The sequence below is a fragment of the Scyliorhinus canicula genome, chromosome 28 (genome assembly GCF_902713615.1).
Source record: "Scyliorhinus canicula chromosome 28, sScyCan1.1, whole genome shotgun sequence".
Classification (NCBI taxonomy): domain Eukaryota; kingdom Metazoa; phylum Chordata; class Chondrichthyes; order Carcharhiniformes; family Scyliorhinidae; genus Scyliorhinus; species Scyliorhinus canicula.
Genome location: NC_052173.1, coordinates 3,817,995 through 3,840,665, shown reverse-complemented (window position 1 = coordinate 3,840,665; position 22,671 = coordinate 3,817,995). Strand labels below are relative to the sequence as shown.

At 49.7% G+C, this 22,671-nt stretch overlaps 1 protein-coding gene across 1 annotated transcript in view; it reads right to left on the bottom strand.

The window, feature by feature from the left end:
* LOC119958231 (POU domain, class 6, transcription factor 1-like) overlaps positions 1-22,671 on the bottom strand; it is a 410,189-nt gene that overhangs the window by 174,081 nt on the left and 213,437 nt on the right. Inside the window, 1 exon segment of the mRNA XM_038786639.1 lies at positions 21,789-21,904. Within this exon segment, the coding sequence (XP_038642567.1) occupies positions 21,789-21,904 (116 nt within the window).

Sequence of the window (22,671 nt, the reverse complement as noted above, 5' to 3'; positions counted from 1 at the left end):
TTCCTGGTCGTTGAACCCATATCTTCATGTAACAACCTGCCGCGTCGCTTACCATTTATGTTTTTACTTCCCGTTTTATTCCTTTTAGTATTACTGGGCCTAAACACTGAGCTCCCCTCAGTCACTGTACCTTGTACTATCGCCTTTTTTGATTGTTGACTATGTCTTCTCTGCCTTACACTTCTCCCCCTTACTGCCTTTTGTTTCTGTCACTGTTTTACTACCTCCCGACTTCCTGCATTGGTTCCCATCCCCCTGCCTCATTAGTTTAAACCCTCCCCAACAGCTCTAGCCAACACACCCCACCCCACCCCACCCCACCCCCAAGACATCGGTTCCAGTCCTGCCCAGGTGCAGACCGTCCGGTTTGTACTGGTTCCACCTCCCCCAGAACCAGTTCCAATATCCCAGGAATTTGAATCCCTCCCTCTTGCACCATCTTTCGAGCCACACATTCATCCTATCTATCCTGACATTCCTACTCTGACTAGCTCGTGGCACTGGTAGCAATCCTGAGATTATTACCTTTGAGGTCCTATTTTTTAGTTTAACTCCTAACGTCCTGTATTCCGCTTGTAGGACCTCGTCCCGTTTTTTACCTATATCGTTGGTGCCTATGTGCACCACGACAGCTGGCTGTTCACCCTCCCCCCCCCCCCCCCCCCAGAATGTCCTGCAGCCGCTCCGAGACATCCTTGACCCTTGCACCAGGGAGGCAACATACCATCCTGGAGTCTCGATTGCGTCCGCAGAACCGCCTGTCTATTCCCCTTATGATTGAGTCCCCTATCACTATAGCCCTGCCATTTTTCTTCCCGCCAACTCGCTAAACGTGCTATCCACAACGTCCTCAGCATCGCGGATGCTCCAAAGTGAGTCCATCCGCAGCTCCAGAGCCGTCAAGCGGTCTAACAGGAGCTGCAACTGGACACACTTCATGCACATGAAGGAGCCAGGGACAGTGGACGTGACCCTGAGCTCCCACATCGCACACGAGGAGCATGACACGGGTCTGGAATCTCCTGCCATGGCGTAAACCTGTACCAGCCTCCCCGAACAGGCGCCGGAATGTGGCGACTAGGGGCTTTTCACAGTAACTTCATTTGAAGCCTACTCGTGACAATAAGCGATTTTCATTTCATTTTCATTTCAAACCTTAGGTTAACTTATACAACTACAGTTCCAAAAAAACCAAAGAAAAAATAAATAAATATACCAATAAAAAAAAGAAAAAGGAAAAACGACTTACCAGTCACTTACTAGGGTTAAAAAGCACCTTGCCCCCACCCAGCTTTGAATTCCCAAACTTAGCCCTGTCTCATACTTAGCCCTGTCTCGCTCTTTGCCCTGTCTCTCTCTTTGCCCTGTCTCTCTCTTTGCCCTGTCTCACTCTTTGCCCTGTCTCTCTCTTTGCCCTGTCTCACTCTTTGCCCTGTCTCACTCTTTGCCCTGTCTCACTCTTTGCCCTGTCTCACTCTTTGCCCTGTCTCTCTCTGGCTCACTGAGAGTGAGTTACAAGTTGCTCTTTTAAATTGGCCTGAGTTGTGTCTCCCCCACGCCCCCCACCTGCTTTTAATCAAAGTAGATTAAGGTGACTGCCACTTAACTGCCAGCCAGTTATGTGAGTGGGTGGGGCAGCCCTTGTTAACCTTCACTACACAATTCTAGATTAATTTAAATTCTTGAAATTTAAAAAGGAACAGTCTTACCGATTGAATTCAATTTAATTCAATTCCCACCTAGCTTCAAATTCCCAAACTCACTCTTAGCTGTGTCTGACTCTGTAATTATGATGCCCTCAGAAGGAGAGGAGGCGAAGGTGGTGGTTGCGATGATTGCAGAGAAGCCTCTTGATCGGGTGGAGTGGGAGTATCTTTGGGAGACGCTGGGAAGGTTTGGGTTTGGCGAGGGCTTCATCGACTGGGTGCGATTGCTGTACCAGGCGCCGGTAGCGAGTGTGTGCACGAACCGGCTGAGGTTGGGGTACTTTAAGCTACAGCGAGGATGAGGCAGGGGTGCCCCCTCTCCCCGTTGCTCGTCGCTCTGGCTATAGAGCCACTGGCCATGGAGCTGAGAGCATCAGGGAAGTGGCAGGGGCTGGTTCAGAGGGGGGTGGAACACCAGGTTTCGCTGTACGCGGACGATCTGCTCTTGTACATCTCAGACCCGGTGGAGGGGATGGGGGAGGTTATGTAGATCTTGGGGGAATTTGGCAGGTTCTCGGGGTACAAATTGAACATGGGAAAAAATGAATTGTTCGTGATCCAGGCAAGGGGGCAGGAGAGGAGACTGAAGGAGCTGCCACTCAGGATGGTAGTGAGGAGCTTTCGCTACCTGGGAATGCAGGTGGCTCGGAAATGGGAGGCATTACACAGGCTCAACCTAACCCGGCTGGTGGGGCAAATGGAGGGGGACTTTTGAAGATGGGATATGCTCCCGTAATCGCTGGCGGGGAGGGTGCAGACCGTGAAAATGACGGTCCTCCCCATATTTCTGTTTGTCTTTCAGTGCCTCACCATCTTCATCCCTTTTTAAAGGCCTTTTTCAAGCGGGTAAACAAGATTATTTCAGGCTTTTTGGGCGAATAAAACCCCACGGGTGAAGAAAATGTTGGAGCGTAATCGGGGGGGGAGGGTGGGCTGGCGCTGCCGAACTTATGCAACTACTACTGGATAGCGAATATAGCGATGATTAGGCATGGGAACGGATGGAGGTGGCGTCATGCAAAGGCACCAGTTTGGGAGCACTGGTAACGGCACCTCTGCCGGTTTCGCCGGCCCGGTACTCCACCAGCCCGGTGGTGGTTGCGGCATTGAGGATCTGGGGGCAATGGAGGAGGTATAAGAAGGTGGAGGGTGCGTCTGTCTGGACCCCAATTTGCAATAACTACAGGTTGGCGCCGGGCAGGATAGATGGCAGGTTCCAAAGTTGGCAGAGAGCAGGAATAAGACGATGGAAGATCTATTCATAGACGGGAGTTTTCCCAGTCTGAAGGCGCTGGGGGACAAGTTCAAGCTGCCGCCAGGAAATGGTTTCAGATATTTAACCCATTTAACTTGGGGCAGCAGGGTAGCATGGTGGTTAGCATAAATGCTTCACAGCTCCAGGGTCTCCGGTTCGATTCCCGGCTGGGTCACTGTCTGTGTGGAGTCTGCACGTCCTCCCCGTGTGTGCGTGGGTTTCCTCCGGGTGCTCCGGTTTCCTCCCACAGTCCAAAGATGTGCGGGTTAGGTGGATTGGCCATGATAAATTGCCCGTAGTGTCCTAATAAAAGTAAGGTTAAGGGGGGGGGGGGGGGTTGTTGGGTTACGGGTATAGGGTGGATACGTGGGTTTGGGTAGGGTGATCATGGCTCGGCACAACATTGAGGGCCGAAGGGCCTGTTCTGTGCTGTACTGTTCTATGTTCTATGTTCTATATTTACAAGTCCGGGACTTTCTGAGGAAACAGGTGTTGGCTTTCCCGCTGATCCCGCCACAGGGAATACAGGACAGAGGAGTGTCCGCTACCGGGGTGGGAGAGGGGAAAGTGTCGGATATCTATCAGGAGTTGTTGCAGGCGGAGGAGACCCCGGTGGAGGAGCTGACGGGCAAGTGGGAGGAGGAGCTAGGTGGGGAGTTAAAGGTGGGTCTGTGGGCGGATGCCCTAAACAGGGTTAATTCCTCCTCATCATGTGCCAGGCTTAGCTTAATTCAGTTTAAGGCAGTCCACCTTGCACACATGACAGTGGCTAGGATGAGCAAGTTTTTCGGGGTGGAAGATAGATGTGCGGGAAGCCCAGCGACCCATGTCCATGTGTTTTGTGCATGCCCGAAGCTTGGAGGGTTCTGGCAGGGGTTTGCCAAGGCAATGTCCAAGGTGCTAGGTACGCGGGCGGTGCCGAGTCTAGAGATGGCGATCTTTGGAGTGTCGGAAGAGCCGGGAGTTCAGGGAATGTAAGAGGCCGACGTTCTGGCCTTTGCCTCTCTGGTAGCCCGGAGACTGATCCTGTTAATATGGAGAGACTCGAAGCCCCCGAGTGTGGAGACTTGGGTCAGTGACATGGCTGGGTTTCTCAAGCTGGAGAAAATAAAGTTTGCCTTGAGGGGGTCAATGCTAGGGTTCTCCCGGAGGTGGCAGCCATTCATCGACTTTCTCGGGGAAAATTAAAATGTCAGCAGCAGCAGCAATCCGAAGGGTGGGGGTGGTGGGGGTAGGTGCAATATGGTTAAGGGATGTACAGAAGGGGTTGGGTGGGAAATGTCCAGTTTACCAAGCTGATGTTTATGTTATTATTATTTTGTTTGTTAGTGTTATAAAAATTTTGCAAAAGCTTCAATAAAAAAATGTTTTAACAAGGGGAAAAGCCTGCAGTGTGAGGTCCTCAGCTTCAATGGTGATACCCAAAGCCTCAGTCTGTGACAACCATGGCTGAGGATCTCAACATCATGTCCCAGTCGATGAGGGACATGCCCAGACGCAGATGGACATTATTCGGGTGTCCATTATTACTCCAGTGTATGGCCCAGTCACTGAGGACCATCGCTGATGGTGTCGACACCATGGTGCAGACAATTGGGGGTCTCCAGAACCGGCAGTGCCATATGACTCAGAGGCTTCTGGAGCTCACTCCAGCTGCCCTTTGTCCCATTGGGCATCCTCAAGGCAGAGGAACCACTGGAGCCCATCCCGTGGCCTTCAACCAAGGAGACAAAGTTTTTCTGAACCCCCCAAACATCCCCTCTCCTGATACCGGCGCATCGCAAGGGCAGCGGGCAGAACAGCGTGGCACACCATCGCCTGTGACACAGGTAAGTAGGCCAGTGCCCTCTGGCTCCAGGCCCTCCAGTGGACGTCTGCCAAAGGCATCAAAGGCCACAGGATGCAGAAAGCGGCCTCCACCACTTAGGTGCATCCCGGGGATACACCTAGATATAGCACTGGACCAGGAAAGATCAAGACGAGAGAGGAGCACTGAGTGGGCACTGGTGGGGTCAGTATCTGTAGCTCGAGGAATGGAAATCTGTCACGTTAAAATATTCACCATGAAAATATTTCACACCTGATACAAGTGAACCCTCTTTCACTTTAGTCTCCAGTGGGCCAGCCTGCACCTCCACCCTGTTACCCCACAAACTGTCACACAGGTACCCGCTCGAGCCCTGGAATGACCTGGCAGCATAGAAACTTTGTGCTGCAGTGACCTTCACTGTCCTCCACAGGGTCCCACGTCCACGAGGCTGTCTCTCTGTTGTGACGCAGTCTTTTGCGGCATATGCTGGCTGTCAGCTCATGGAAGGAGCAAAGACTCCCATGCACCCTGGCACATCGCTGGCCTCCCCTTCTGGCCCCTCTTCAGCCAGGTTTTCAGGGTGCATGGTGGCCTGCTGCACATGGCGTGCCGCCTACAGTTTGCCGCCTGCTTCGGCATCTGCCCGCCTCGGGCAAAGCGAGGGCAGTCTCCGCGGGATCCACACCAGCAAACATATTTGTATCTGGAAGGAACTGGAGAAGGAGAGAGACCGACAATCAGTTTGGGCTTCCATCCCGGAACCCTCAAATCCCCAGGCTTCCCCCACTCTTACCATCACTGTCCCACCTTCTCTCAGAGTGCCACCTAGCGAGCCACTTGTGCTGGCAAACCTCACTCTGCATTCACATTCCCGGCAAGGGCATGAGTCCCGAGACCCCAGACCGCTGCCAGGAATATTAGGGAGGTCGTGCTCATCTATCCTCTGCTCATCCACAACTTACCCTTTGGCTGTGAGAGGATACCCAGTGCTGAAGCACAGCTGTTTAGTGTTTGGCTGTTGGCAGCTGCCTCTATGGTGCTGACACTCCTACAGCACAGGCACAATGTTCAGGCATCAAAGGCATCAAAGGCTGCAGAACATGCAGTCCATTAATCGTCCTCTCAGACATGGCACTTCGAATAGACACTTCAGAGTTCAAGAGTGTGAAGTACTCTCACAATTTAACAAAGCTAATCCCTCCTTTGTAGTGAAGCTAGAGGCTGCTCACAGTCAAAGGGAGTGAAATTGAATTTCAGGACATAAGGTGCAGTAGGAAGTGTTTGGTGGGACAGACAGGCGGCAGCTCTGGTTGCACCTGTTATGGGTCTCCACAATATTTAAAGGTGGTTTTGAAGGCCTCACAGATGCAAAGCCCCTCACCACCCCCCGGCCCAGGGGCGACCCCCTGACCTGGACCCCTTCACCCCCGAACATTGGGGCAGTAGCTCCAGTGCCCCGGAGCTGCTTGAAAAAGGAAAATGCCGACTCAATTCCCCTCAGCAGCCATTGCGTCAGCTTCCCATTTTTAAAAAGGAGTGCTAAACGATACCCGCGTGACATCTCGCTGGGGAATCGGATAATTCCTGGGTGCCACTGCATTTGACTTCAATCTCATTATTGAGACTGAAATGAATGCAAATTAGGCTAAAATTAGCTTCTCGACATTATTGGGCAAGATCTGGAACTCGTTATCGGGAACAGGTTAGGTGAATTGCAAAATGGTTCGCACGCGGCACAAATCTCGATTTGGGGCCCTCCTGCATTCTGGTGCGCCCGGAATGGTGCTGGTCGCAACACGATTTGAAAATGGTGCCCGGTTACAATGTGATTGGTATACTGCTGCCTGGGTGGGTTGTAGATAAATTCACAGACTCTCAGCTCGATTCTCCGATCCTGCGGCTATGTCTGCAGGATCCGTCTGGTCTTACGACCAGAAAGTCGGCGCTGCCCCCGCACCGATCCTCTGTCCGGTGGGTTTGGAGCTGTGCAGCTGTGCAGCGTAAAGCCCCCCTGCTTTACTGCGGATACGGCCGCAGAATGGCCAAGTCCATGGCCGCGTATGCGCACGGTGGCGACCTGCGGCGGCCGCGCTGTGGAACATGGCCCCGGCCGTGCGCGGACCTGGCCTGCCAAAAACTGCCCTCTGTAGCCAGCCTTGCCACCCCAGGACCACTCCCCACCAGGTCCCCCATGTTAAGTAATGGGTTAAGAGACATTGCAATTAGTTGTCTCATTTATGTTAAGTGTTCAATGATTGACACTGTTATGTAAAGGGGCTTCAGGTGGACTCTGGAGCTTGTGATGATCTGTAGAGTTCTGTGCAGAGTGAGTTCGAACCATTAAAGGTGCGTTGGTGGAAAAGGAGCTGAACTCTTGCCTCTTCATACCACAGCATCTAGTACATGTTAACACCCCAGCCCCCGCCGAAGCCCTCCCCTGCCAGCGGAACGTCCCGGAGGAAACCCATGCAGATGCGAGGAGAATGTGCAGGCTCGGACTTCCATTGGCATCCGTGAGCAGAGCGGCCACAAAGTTCCAGCCGGTCCGCGATATTGCCGTCTTTTTCGGGGCGTTCCCTGTTCAAGCATCAAAGCTCCATGGAGCCGGAGAGTTAAAAGGACGAGAGAGGAGAAACTGGTCCCAGTGAGCACAGCGGAGAGGCTGCACGTGGAGGAGGAGCGGGGATCGTGACTTTGTTCCCGAAGAAGCAACCTGAAAGTCGGAGGGCTCAAAGAGCATGGAGAGGATCATTTTTTTTCTCTCTCTCCTGAAAATATTAATATTTTAAAAAATATATATTTTCCATCAAAACCCAGCAAAAGGCGAAAGGCACAGAACAGAAATATGCCTGCAAATAATAATAAATCGGGGGGAACGGCGACATGTAAGGAGCAACAGAGAAGGCGAAGGAAAAGGGCAGGAGCTGCGGGCGAGCAGGCAGACAGCTTCACGAGGCTGGAAGGAGGTTCAGGTGAACCAGGAAGGGGGAAAGCTGGCGAGCCAATCAGCGGAGCAGGAACAGGACACGGCGACGCCCCCCCCGACACACCGGACAGCGGGAAGAATGGAGAAGCGTGCTGAAAACGGAGCTAAATGCCATAGAGGAGGCGATCAGGGCGGAGCTCCACACAATAGTGAAGGAGGTGCTGTCGGAGACTACAGACAAAATGCAGCGAACCATCAAAGGCCTGGGAAGGAAGAAAACAATTGTGGAATTGGAAAGGGCCGGCTCGGACCAGAGTGACAGGTTGATAGCTCTGGAAACTGAGGTGAGAAAGTTGGTAACGACCCAGGGGAGCCTAAGAGGGAAAATGGAGGAACAGGAAAACAGGTCCAGGTGGCAGAACGTCAGAATAGTGGGTCTACCAGAGGACTTGAAGGGTGGAGACCCAACGGGCTACACCACCCGAATGCTGGGCAAGCTAGTGAGGAGGGAGGGCTTTCTAACCCCTCAGAAATAGACAAGGCGCACAGGTCACTTTGACCCAAGCCCAAAGCCAGGGAGCAGCCCAGATCGATTATCGCAAAGTTTCTCTGGTTCCAGGATGGGGGAAAAATCCTAAGGTGGGCCCATCAGGCAAAATCATGCTTGTGGGAAGGGAAGAATATAAGAGTGTACCAAGACATTGGGACAGACCTGGCCAAAAGAAGAGCTGAGTTCACCAGATCAAAATCAGTGGGGTGCGATTTGGGATGTTATTCCCGGCCAGACTCTGGGTAACATTTCAGGGGAAAGAGCAGTATTTTAAAACCCCAGCAGAGGCTGATACGTTCGTTAAAATCAAAACAATTGGGGGAGGAATAGCCGCAACCACAAGGGCTCCATGTGGCAGACTGGGGGCAGTTCCAGTCCCCAGGGTCAGCATGTGTGTAGGAAGTGTCTCCAGTTCAAGCTCCTGGAAGCTCGAGTTTCAGAGCTGGAGTGGCGGCTGGAGACACTGTAGATTATCCGTGAGTCGGAGAGCATTGTGGATAGCACGTATAGAGAGGTGGTCACACCGCAGGCTCAGGCTCTGCAGGCAGGAAGGGAATGGGCAAGAGAGCGAGGCAGGTAGTGCAGGAATCTCCTGTGGCCATTCCCCTGCGGAACAGATATCCCGCTTTGGATACTGTTCAGGGGAAAGGCCTCTCAGGGGAAAACAGCAACATCCAAACTCGTGGCACCACAGTTGGTTCTGCTGTAGAGGGGAGGGGGGATAAGTGTGACAGTGCAATAGTTATCGGGGATTCAATTGTAAACAGAATAGACAGGCGTTTCTGTGGCTGCAAACAAGACTCCAGGATGGTATGTTGCCTCCCTGGTGCGAGGGTCAAGGATGTCTCAGAGCGGGTACAGGACATTCTGGAGGGGGAGGGTGAACAGCCAGTGGTCGTGGTAAACAGCGGTACAAACAACACAGGTAAAAAAAGGGATGAGGTCCTAAAAGCAGAATACAGGGAGCGAGGAAGGAAGGTAAGAAATCGGACCTCGAAGGTAGTGATCTCAGGATTACTACCGGTGCCACGTGCTAGTCAGAGTAGGAATGACAGGATAGATAGGATGAATACGTGGCTGAAGGAATGGTGTCAGGAGGAGGGTTTCAGATTCCTGGGGCTTAGGGACCGGGTCTGGGGGAGGTGGGACCAGTACAAACTGGACGGGTTACACCTGGGCAGGACTGGAACCGATGTCCCGGGGGGGGGGGGGGGGGGGGGTGTTTGCTAGAGGGGTTGGGGAGTGTTTGAACTAATGTGGCAGGGGGATGGGAACCGATGCAGGAAGTTGGAAGGTAGTTAAACAGGGACAGAAACAAAAGGCAGGAAGGAGGAAAGTGTAAGGTAGAGAAGCCACAGTCAAAAATCAAAAAGGGCGACAGTACAAGGTACAGTGACTGAGGGGAGCTTAGTGAATAGGCCCAGTAATACAAAAAGGAGTCAAACTGGAAGTAAAAACATAAATGGAAAGCGATGCGGCAGGTTGTTACATGAAGATATGGGGTCAACGACAAGGAAAATTAGGAGAAAAGTTAAGAGGAAAAATAACTTCGGAGAGTTTATTGATCAAGGTGTTAAGATTCAAAACAGAGGTATAAAAGCCAACGTAAGTGTACTTTACCTGAATGCTCGTAGTATTCAGAATAAGGTTAATGAGTTGATGGCGCAAATCATCGTGAATGACTATTACTGAAGTGGCCATTACTGAAACATGGTTAAAGGATGGTCATGACTGGGAGTTAAATATCCAAGGGTATCAAACTATTCGGAAGGACAGAGTGGATGGTAAGGAAGGTGGTGTAGCTCTGTTATTTAAGGATGACATCCGGGCAATAGTAAGGGATGACATCGGTGCAAAAGAGGATAGGTTGAATCCATGAGAGGGGGAAAGTTTAAGGGAGATGTGCGTGGAAAGTTTTTTACGCAGAGGGTGGTGGGTGCCTGGAACGCTTTGCCAGCGGAGGTGGTAGAGGCGGGCATGATAGCATAATTTAAGATGCATCTGGACAGGTATATGAACGGGCAGGGAACAGAGGGAAGTAGACCTTGGAAAATAGGGGACAGGTTTAGATAAAGGATCTGGATCGGCGCAGGTTGGGAGGGCCGAAGGGCCTGTTCCTGTGCTGTAATTTTCTTTGTTCTTTGTTCTTCGTTCATTTGGGTGGAAATCAGGAATAGTAAGGTGAAAGTCACTGATCGGAGTAGTCGATAGGCCACCAAATAGTAACATTATGGTGGGGCAGGCAAAAAACAAAGAAATAACTGATGCATGTAGAAATGGTACAGCAGTTATCATGGGGGATTTTAATCTACATGTCGATTGGTTTAACCAGGTCGGTCAAGGCAGCCTTGAGGAGGAGTTTATAGAATGTATCCGCGATAGTTTCCTAGAACAATATGTAATGGAACCTACGAGGGAACAAGCGGTCCTAGATCTGGTTCTGTGTAATGAGACAGGCTTGATTAATGATCTCATAGATAGGGATCTTCTCGGAAGGAGCGATCACAATATGGTGGAATTTAAAATACAGATGGAGGGTGAGAAGGTAAAATCAAACACTAGTGTTTTGTGCTTAAACAAAGGAGATTACAATGGGATGAGAGAAGAACTAGCTAAGGTAGACTGGGAGCAAAGACTTTATGGTGAAACAGTTGAGGAACAGTGGAGAACCTTCCAAGCGATTTTTCACAGTGCTCCGCAAAGATTTATACAAACAAAAAGGAAGGGGAGTAGAAAGAGGGAAAATCGACCGTGGATATCTAAGGGAATAAGGGAGAGTATCAAATTGAAGGAAAAAGCAAACAAAGTGGCAAAGTTTAGTGGGAGACTAGAGGACTGGGAAATATTTAGGGGGCAACAGAAAGCTACTAAAAAAGCTATAAAGAAGAGTAAGATAGATTATGAGAGTAAACTTGCTCAGAATATAAAAACAGATAGTAAAAGCTTCTACAAATATATAAAACAAAAAAGAGTGGCTACGGTAAATATTGGTCCTTTAGAGGATGAGAAGGGAGTTTTAATAATGGGAGCTGAGGAAATGGCTGAGGAACTGAACAGGTTTTTTGGGTCGGTCTTCACAGTGGAAGACACAAATAACAGGCCAGCGACTGATAGAAATGAGGCTATGACAGGTGAGGACCTTGAGAGGAGTGTTATCACTAAGGAGGTAGTGATGGGCAAGCTAATGGGGCTAAAGGTAGACAAGTCTCCTGGCCCTGATGGAATGTATCCCAGAGTGCTAAAAGAGATGGCTAGGGAAATTGCAAATGCACTAGTGATAATTTACCAAAATTCACGAGACTCTGGAGTGGTCCCAGCGGATTGGAAATTAGCAAACGTGACACCACTGTTTAAAAAAGGAGGTAGGCAGAGAGCGGGTAATTATAGGCCAGTTAGCTTAACTTCGGTAGTAGGGAAATTGCTGGAATCTATCATCAAGGAAGAAATAGCGAGACATCTGAATGGATGCCTGTCCCATTCTGTCCCATTGGGCAGACGCAGCATGGGTTCATAAAGGGTAGGTCGTGCCTAACTAATTTAGTGGAATTTTTTGAGGACATTACCAGTGCAGTAGATAATGGGGAGCCAATGGATGTGGTATATCTGGATTTCCAGAAAGCCTTTGACAAGGTGCCACACAAAAGGTTGCTGCATGAGATAAAGATGCATGGCATTAAGGGTAAATTAGTAGCATGGATAGAGGATTGGTTAATTAATAGAAAGCAAAGAGTGGGGATTAATGGGTGTTTCTCTGGTTGGCAATCAGTAGGTAGTGGTGTCCCTCAGGGATCCGTGTTGGGCCCACAATTGTTCACAATTTACATAGATGATTTGGAGTTGGGGACCAAGGGCAATGTGTCCAAGTTTGCAGATGACACTAAGATGAGTGGTAAAGCGAAAAGTGCAGAGGATACTGGAAGTCTGCAGAGGGATTTGGATAGGTTAAGTGAATGGGCTAGGGTCTGGCAAATGGAATACAATGTTGACAAATGTGAGGTTATCCATTTTGGTAGGAATAACAGCAAACGGGATTATTGTTTAAATGATTAAATATTAAAACATGCTGCTGTGCAGAGAGACCTGGGTGTACTCGTGCATGAGTCGCAAAAAGTTGGTTTATAGGAAAGGCAAATGGAATTTTGTCCTTCATTACTAGAGGGATGGAGTTTAAGACTAGGGAGGTTATGTTGCAATTGTATAAGGTGTTAGTTAGGCCACACCTGGAGTATTGTGTTCAGTTTTGGTCTCCTTACTTGAGAAAGGACATACTGGCGCTGGAGGGTGTGCAGAGCAGATTCACTAGGTTAATCCCAGAGCTGAAGGGGTTGGATTATGAGGAGAGGTTGAGTAGACTGGGACTGTACTCGTTGGAATTTAGAAGGATGAGGGGGGATCTTATAGAAACATATAAAATTATGAAGGGAATAGATAGGATAGATGCGGGCAGGTTGTTTCCACTGGCGGGTGACAGCAGAACTAGGGGACATAGCCTCAAAATAAGGGGAAGTAGATTTAGGACTGAGTTTAGGAGGAACTTCTTCACCCAAAGGATTGTGAATCTATGGAATTCCTTGCCCAGTGAAGCAGTTGAGGCTCCTTCATTAAATGTTTTTAAGGTAAAGATAGATAGTTTTTTGAAGAATAAAGGGATTAAGGGTTATGGTGTTCGGGCCGGAAAGTGGAGCTGAGCCCACAAAAGATCAGCCATGATCTCATTGAATGGCGGAGCAGGCTCGAGGGGCCAGATGGCCGACTCCTGCTCCTAGTTCTTATGTTCTTCTGAAAGCCACAGGGGCAGGGGAAAAAAAGAATCGGATCAAAGAGCAAAGGACAGACCGCAAACGGAGACAATAAGATCATGAACGGTACACGTGTTTTCTGTTTTACGCGGGACAGGGCTGCCTCATTTTCGGGCTTGTCTCCTCTCTCAATGTGAGGAGGGAGAGCGGAGCTGGGGGAGCGAGGATGAGATATGCAGACAGGAGGGCAAGACAAGGGGTGGAAGGAGGAAGGTAAACAGGACCAGTGCTGGGCAAGTACTGGGAGGGATGCCACCGTACTAGCGAGGAGGGCCAACACGGAGGGCAGGAGTGAACGAGGGCCACGGCGCATCTCTCTGGGGAAAGGGAGAGCCTGGCACAAAGAGGAAGGAGGGACGGGGCAGAAGGGGCGGGAAAACACAGTGGGGGGGACAGAGGACGGGGACTCGGGGTGGGGGGGGGGGGGGGGGCAGGGCATTGACAGGATGCAGAGCTGGGCTGAGAAGTGGCAGATGGAGTTTAACCTTGATCAATGTGAAGTGATTCATTTTGGAAGGTTGAATTTGAATGCTGAATACAGGGATAAAGGCAAGATTCTTGGAAGTGTGGAGGAACAGAGGGATCTTGGGGTCCAAGTACATAGATCCCTCAAAGTTGCCAGGTTGATAGGGTTGTTAAGGCGTATGGTGTGTTGGCTTTCCTTAACAGTGGGATTGAGTTTAAGAGCTGCAGGGTTTGGCTGCAGCTTTATAAAACCCTAGTTAGACCACACTTGGAATATTGTGTCCAGTTCTGGTCGCCTCATTATCGGAAGGATGTGGATGCATGACTAGACCGCGGGGGCGCAGGGCCTCGCCAGTGAAGCGGGAATGCCCGAGCCAACCCCGGAGCGACAGATACCCACCCGACCCCACCGGAAGGTGAACCCATCCTTACCGCCCCACAGACATGGATAGAGCAGGGACAGGAATGGTTGTTGCAGGTTCCGGGGTTTAGGTGCTTTAGTAAGGTCAGAGAAGGGGGCAAAAGAGGGGGAGGTGTGGCGCTGCTAGTCAAGGACAGTATTACGGTGGTAGAAAGGATGCAAGATGGGGACTCTTCTTCCGAGGTAGTATGGGCTGAGGTTAGAAACAGGAAAGGAGAGGTCACCCTGTTGGGAGTTTTCTATAGGCCACCTAATAGTTCTAGAGATGTAGAGGAAAGGATGGCGAAGATGATTCTGGAAAAGAGCGAAAGTAACAGGGTAGTTGTTATGGGAGACTTTAACTTTCCTAATATTGACTGGAAAAGATATAGTTCGAGTACATTGGATGGGTCGTTCTTTGTACAATGTGTGCAGGAGGGTTTTCTGACACAATATGTTGACAGGCCAACAAGAGGTGAGGCCACTTTGGATTTGGTTTTGGGTAATGAACCAGGCCAGGTGTTAGATCTGGAGGTAGGTGAACACTTTGGAGACAGTGACCACAATTCGGTGACCTTTACGTTAGTGATGGAAAGGGATAAGTATACCCCGCAGAGCAAGAGTTATAGCTGGGGGAAGGGCAATTATGATGCCATTAGACATGACTTAGGATGTGTTGGTTGGAGAAGTAGGCTGCAAGGGTTGGGCACACTGGATATGTGGAGCTTGTTCAAGGAACAGCTATTGCATGTTCTTGATAAGTACGTACCAGTCAGGCAGGGAGGAAGGGGTCGAGCGAGGGAACCGTGGTTTACCCAAGAAGTGGAATCTCTTGTTAAGAGGAAGAAGGAGGCCTATGTGAAGATGAGGCGTGAAGTTTCAGTTGGGGCGCTTGATAGTTACAAGGAAGCGAGGAAGGATCTAAAGAGAGAGCTGAGACGAGCAAGGAGGGGACATGAGAAGTCTTTGGCAGGTAGGATCAAGGAAAACCCAAAAGCTTTCTATAGGTATGTCAGGAATAAAAGAATGACTAGGGTAAGAGTAGGGCCAGTCAAGGACAGTGGTGGGAAGTTGTGTGTGGAGGCTGAGGAGATAAGCGAGATACTAAATGAATACTTTTCGTCAGTATTCACTCAAGAAAAAGATAATATTGTGGAGGAGAATGCTGAGACCCAGGCTATTAGAATAGATGGCATTGAGGTGCGTAGGGAAGAAGTGTTGGCAATTCTGGACAAGGTGAAAATAGATAAGTCCCCGGGGCCGGATGGGATTTATACTAGGATTCTCTGGGAAGCCAGGGAAGAGATTGCTGAGCCTTTGGCTTTGATTTTTAGGTCATCATTGGCTACAGGAATAGTGCCAGAGGACTGGAGGATAGCAAATGTGGTCCCTTTGTTCAAGAAGGGGAGTAGAGATAACCCCGGTAACTATAGGCCGGTGAGCCTAACGTCTGTGGTGGGTAAAGTCTTGGAGAGGATTATAAAAGATACGATTTATAATCATCTAGATAGGAATAATATGATTAGGGATAGTCAGCATGGTTTTGTGAAGGGTAGGTCATGCCTCACAAACCTTATCGAGTTCTTTGAGAAGGTGACTGAACAGGTAGACGAGGGTAGAGCAGTTGATGTGGTGTATATGGATTTCAGTAAAGCGTTTGATAAGGTTCCCCACGGTCGGCTATTGCAGAAAATACGGAGGCTGGGGATTGAGGGTGATTTAGAGATGTGGATCAGAAATTGGCTAGTTGAAAGAAGACAGAGAGTGGTAGTTGATGAGAAATGTTCAGAATGGAGTTCAGTTACGAGTGGCGTACCACAAGGATCTGTTCTGGGGCCGTTGCTGTTTGTCATTTTTATAAATGACCTAGAGGAGGGCGCAGAAGGATGGGTGAGTAAATTTGCAGACGACACTAAAGTCGGTGGAGTTGTAGACAGTGCGGAAGGATGTTGCAGGTTACAGAGGGACATAGATAAGCTGCAGAGCTGGGCTGAGAGGTGGCAAATGGAGTTTAATGTGGAGAAGTGTGAGGTGATTCACTTTGGAAAGAATAACAGGAATGCGGAATATTTGGCTAATGGTAAAATTCTTGGTAGTGTGGATGAGCAGAGGGATCTCGGTGTCCATGTACATAGATCCCTGAAAGTTGCCACCCAGGTTGATAGGGTTGTGAAGAAGGCCTATGGTGTGTTGGCCTTTATTGGTAGAGGGATTGAGTTCCGGAGCCATGAGGTCATGATGCAGCTGTACCAAACTCTGGTACGGCCGCATTTGGAGTATTGCGTACAGTTCTGGTCGCCTCATTATAGGAAGGACGTGGAAGCTTTGGAACGGGTGCAGAGGAGATTTACCAGGATGTTGCCTGGTATGGAGGGAAAATCTTATGAGGAAAGGCTGATGGACTTGAGGTTGTTTTCGTTAGAGAGAAGAAGGTTAAGAGGTGACTTAATAGAGGCATACAAAATGATCAGAGGGTTAGATAGGGTGGACAGTGAGAGCCTTCTCCCGCGGATGGAGGTGGCTAGCACGAGGGGACATAGCCTTAAATTGAGGGGTAATAGATATAGGACAGAGGTCAGAGGTGGGTTTTTTACGCAAAGAGTGGTGAGGCCGTGGAATGCCCTACCTGCAACAGTAGTGAACTCGCCAACATTGAGGGCATTTAAAAATTTATTGGATAAGCATATGGATGATAAGGGCATAGTGTAGGTTAGATGGCCTTTAGTTTTTTTTTCCATGTCGGTGCAACATCGAGGGCCGAAGGGCCTGTACTGCGCTGTATCGTTCTAGACCGGCCCACGCACAACTCCCTGCAGTGACCCTGCCACCACCACCATCATCCACGACCCCTCCGAACGCAACCACTTACCTTACGCAAAGCCAACCCTGCCATCCAAGAGTTGCCGCCAACCCAGGAAACAGGACGCCGGCCTGAAGGTAAAACGCGGCTTCAAGACTCCTCTCCCCAGCGCACTCCTGGCGAATGTCCAAGTGATTGAGAACAAGGTGGATGATCTCAACGCCAGACTTACCTCGCAGAGTGAAGTGAGAAACTACTGTGTGCTCTGCTTCACCGGGACATGGCTCACTCCAGCCACACCGGACTGCGCCATCCAACCCGAAGGAGCTTTCAATCCACCAAATGGACCGCACGAAGGCCTCATGCAAGTCGAAGGGCGGGGGTATTTGCCTCCTCATCCATTACTCCTGGTGTTCAGATGTGGTGTCCCCAGCATGCCGTTGCTCCCCAGACCTTGAATATCTAACCGTGAAGTGTCGCCCCTTGTACATCCCACGTGAATTCACCTCTACTCACCACAGCAGTCTAAGAAACAAATCACCCCAAAGCCCTGACATTCATGGCTGTGGACTTCAACCAGGCCAACGTCAGCTACCCAAACTCCATCAATATATCTCCTGCTCCACCAGAGGTGCAAACACCCTGGACCACTGCTACACGAACATCAAAGGAGCCGACCGCTCCATTCCCCGACTGCACTTTGGCAAATCCTACCACAAGTCAGTATTCCTACTTCCGGCTTACAAACAGCAACTCAAGCGTGCTGAGCCAAGCAGGAAAACCGTGCAGTGCTGGTCTGAGGAATCTGAGGACATCCTCTGCGACTGCTTGGAGACTGTGGACTGGTCCATATTCAAGGCCGCGGCAGCTGACCTGGATGAGTACGCAGCCACCGTCACAGACTTCATCATTAAGTGTGCCGAGGACTGTGTACCGAAGAAGACAATACGGGTATTCCCCAATCGGAAACCCGTGGTTCATCCAAAAGGTTCAGTCCCTGCTGAAGTTCTGGACGGAGGCGTTCAAGTCTGACGACCCTGACCTACATAAAGAAATCCAGGTACGACGTACGGAAAGCCATCAGGGATGCAAAAAGGCAATACCGCATCAAACTAGAGTCCCAGGCCAACAACAGTAACCCATGACAACTATGGCAGGGCCTACACAAGATCACAGGCTATAAAGCAAGTCCAGGCGGGATATCTGGGGCTGGAGCATCCCTACCTGATAATCTGAACAAGTTCTATGCCCGCTTTGAGCAGTCAGCCAATGTATCAGTGCCACCTGCCCCAACAGCCCTGGGCACACCCATACCCACTATTACAGCTTCAGAGGTAAGAGCTGCCTTCTTGAAAGTGAATCCCCCGAAAGCGCCAGGCCCTGACGGAGTCCCTGGGCGAGCACTCGGAGCCTGCGCAGACCAGCTGGCGAGTGTATTCGCAAATATCTTCACCACCTCACTTCTCCACTCTGAGGTCCCCACCTCCTTCACAAAGGCCACCATAATACCATTACCAGAGAAGAACAAGGTAGCCTGTCTCAACGACTACCGACCGGTGGCCCTGACGTCTGTTATCATGAAATGCTTTGAGCGGCTAGTTATGAGATGGATCACTGCCAGCCTCCCAGGCGGTCTCGATCCACTGCAGTTTGCCTATCACCGCAACCGGGCCACAGCAGGCGCTATCTCCCTGGCTCTAACACCTCGACAACAAGGACACCTATGTCAGACTGCTGTTCATGGACTACAGCTCCGCCTTCAACACCATTATCCCAACAAGACTAATAACAAAACTCTGCAATCTTGGACTTGGCCCCTCCCTATGCAGCTGGATTCTCGACTTCCTCACCAACAGACCATAATTTGTCAGCATAGGCCACAGCACCTCCTCCACAATAGTCCTCACCACCGGGGCCCCGCAAGGATGTGTGCTCAGTCCTCTACTGTACTCCCTATACACACATGACTGTGTGGCAAGGTTTAACTCCAACTCAATCTATAAATTTGTTGATGATACGACTGTGGTGGGCCGTATCTCAAACAATAACGAATCAGACTACAGGAGGGAGATAAATCACTTGATTGCATGGTGTACCAAAGACACCTCTCTCTAAATGTCGGAAAGACCAAGGAACTGATCATCGACTTCAGGAAGCGCAGCACGACACACACTCCCGTCTGCATCAATGGCTCCAAAGTGGAGATGGTCAATAGCTTTAAGTTCCTGAGGGTCTCCATCACCAACAGTCTGTCCTGGTCCACTCACGTTGATGCAACAATCAAGAAAGCCCAACAACATCTCTACTTCCTACAGGAGCTAAAGGAATTTGGCATGTTTACATTGACGCTCACAAACTTCTACAGATGTGCGATAGATCATAAGAAGCTGCAGACTGGTGAACTCAGCCCAATCCATCACACAAGCTCGCCACCCCCACAGTGATTCTGTCTACACCTCCCGCTGCCTCAGGAAGGCAGACAGCATTATCAGAGACCCCTCCCACCCAGGCATTGCCTTCTTCCAGAATATTCCATCAGGCAGGAGGTACAGAGGTCTGAAGACTCGCACATCCAGACATAGGAACAGCTTCTTCCCCACAACTACCAGACTCCTCAACGACTCCCCCTCGGACTGATCTGTTCCCTGTAAGAACACTATTCACGACGGCCTATGCTGCTCTTGCTCATGTATTTGCTTTGTTTGGCTCCTTGTTCCACACTGTAACCAATCATTGTTTGTCGATATACCATTTGTCAATGTTCTCTGTTGATTATTCTTTTTGTTTACTGTGTACGAACTGTGTACGTTCCTCAGCCACAGAAAAATACTTTTCACTGGACCTCGGTACAATAAATCAAATCAATCAATCAATCACTGCTTTGGAGAGGGGATTTACCAGGATGCTGGGCAGCACGGTAGCACAAGTGGATAGCATGATGGCTTCACAACGCCAGGGTCCCAGGTTCGATTCCGGCTTGGGTCACTGTCTGTGTGGAGTCTGCACGTTCTCCCTGTGTCTGCGTGGGTTTCCTCCGGGTGCTCCGGTTTCCTCCCACAGTCCAAAGACGTGCAGGTTCGGTGGATTGCCATGCTAAATTGCACCTTAGTGTCCAAAAGGTTATGAGGAGTTATTGGGTTACGGGGATAGGGTGGAAGTGATGGCTTAAGTGGGTCGGTGCAGACTCGATGGGCCGAATGGCGTCTTTCTGCACTGCCCTCCTTCTGAGGGCATGTCTTATGAAGAAAGGTTGAGGGAGCTCGGGCTTTTCTCACTGGAGCGAAGAAGGCAGAGAGGTGACTTGTTAGAGGTGGACAAGGTGATGAGAGGCATGGATAGAGTGGATAGCCAGAGACTTTCCCCCAGGGCGGAAATGGCTGTCACGAGGGGGACATAATTTTAAGGTGATTGGAGGAAGGTATAGGGGAGATGTCAGGGGTAGGCTCTTTACACAGAGAGTGGTGGGTGTGTGGAATGCACTGCCAGCAGAGGTGGTGGAGTCAGAGACATTAGGGACATTTAAGCGACTCTTGGACAGGCACATGGACAGCAGTAAATTGAAGGGGTGTAGGTTAGGTTGATCTTAGATTAGGATAAATGGTCAGCACAACATCGTGGGCCGAAGGGCCTGTACTGTGCTGTACTGTCCTATGTTCTATATTCTAAGGCAAGCAGAGATAGGGAAGAGAGGGTGGCCAGGCAACAACTAGTGGACTCCATTCTGGAAGTCAACAGACAATACTCCGAGGCCCTGACCATAGAGCTGCAGGCGGAGAGGAAAAAGCTGCAAATGGACTTTAACCTACTATCCACTAGGAAAGCAGTGTATCAACTCCGCCAGGCATGGGGGGACATTCTACCAACACGGAGACAAGGCTGGCTGCCTATTGGCTCACCAGCTGAGAAAGCAGGCAGCCACGTGGGAAATATAACAGGTCAAGGATAGCAGAAGCAGACTGGTAACAGAGCCGAAGGACGTTAATCGGGCATTCGAGACCTTCTACTGAGGATTGTCCACCTCCGAGCCCCCCGATGTGGCTGCGGGAATGAAACAGTTCCGAGACAGACTGGAATCATAGAATTTACAGGGCAGAAGGAGGCCATTCAGCCAATCAAGTCTGCGCCGGCCCTTGGAAAGAGCACCCTATCCAAGCCCACACCATCACTCTATCCCCATAACTCAGTAACCCCAGCCAACCTTTTTGGACACTAAGGGCAATTTAGCATGGAAAACCCACCTAACCTGCACATCTTTGGACTGTGGGAGGAAACTCACGCAGACACGGGGAGAACGTGCAGACTCCACACAGACAGTGACCCAGCCGGGAATCAAACCTGGGAACCTGGAGCTGTGAAGCCACAGTGCTAACCACTATGCTACCGTGCTGCCCTAAAAAACAGTTGCATTGTTCCTTCTCAGGTTTCTCTATTTACAGTATGTCGCCGTCTGGTTCAACATACAATCCTCCCTATCCTGACCCCCCCCCCCCTCTCTCCCTCCCTTCCCCCCTTCTTCACTGCTGCCCCCCATTCTTTCTTGCTGATAGATGTGCAGGTTAGGTGGATTGGCCATGCTAAATTGCCCTTAGGTTCGATGGGGTTTCTGGGTTACGGGGATAGGGTGGAGGTGGGGGCTTGGGTATGGTGCTCTTTCCAAGAGCCATTGCAGACTCGATGGGCCGAATGGCCTCCTTCTGCACTGTAAATTCTATGAACCTTTGTGACTGTACAATAAATGAAAATGAACGGCAATGCATATAATTTTGAAAATGCCAATAAAAAGATTTTGTTCTTTTAATTTACTTTGTGCCATTCCCCCAGTCTCCCCATAACCCTGCACATTTTTCCTTTTCAGATAACAGTTTAATTCCCTTTTGAATGTTTTGACTGAACCTGCCTCCACCACACTCGCAGGCAGCGCATTCCACGCTCTCATCACATGAAAAAGTTTATTCTCATATCACTTTTGCTTCTTTTGCAAATTACTGTACATCTGTGCCCCCTCGTTCTCGATCGTTTCTCAAGCGGAAAGAAATCCGAACGTTGGCAAATGACACATTTTTAGTGAATGAGTTACCTGAGCCACTGTGGGTGCTGAGGTTGGCACAGTCTGTTGTGCTTGAAGATGTGGCTGTTGTATTTGCACTTCACTGACTGGTGTTGGGTCAGATGGTGGTATTGTCTCGATTGGTTCTGAAAGATACAGCAGTAATAAACAGTATTACTCATGAGCAGAGCACAGTGGCGGACTGTCGTTGGGATTTCCCACTTAAACGTATTCAATGCTATTTAGTATCTCTTCTTCTTTCCAAACTGAATGTTGATGTTCACTTCATGCACCACCACACTGCACACAGATATCTGATAAAAATCTCAAAACGATACACTTCATTCTGGAACAGCTGGAAAGTAGAAATTTTCTGTCAGTTGAAGACTTGCAGGGAAAACCTTTGAAGGTGAAGACATTGGGAGATTATAATTTGTTCAAAGACAGTACCATGAGTTCGGGAAGGGGAGATCGATACCAATGCTTTTTCTTGAAGACATTATCAATATATAAGTAGAAATGAAGCTCATTTTAATCTTTTTGACAGACACCCTGCGTGCAGCAATGGAACATTGCCGCCTGCTTCTATGCTTGCTAAGAAGTCCCTTTATTTCACAAAAAATAAAATTTGCAGGGTCCCAGATGCCATTGATTGACTCGCATTCGGTCCTGCAGGGGCCTGCTTAAAATGTCCACCATTAAGATTGTCATAATGATGAAAAATAGGACGTGTGATGTTACGACTGCTCATTTTCAATGCACTAGCTGTACCTTGACATATGTGTTCAATAGCCACAGTCACCGAGTGGAAATCCCAGCTGGGGATAAGCAGAATAAATCCCCAGGTGTTCCATCAGGAATAAAATGGAATAGGACCAGATCTTGCTTATTGTTTCAAAGCAATTTTAATATC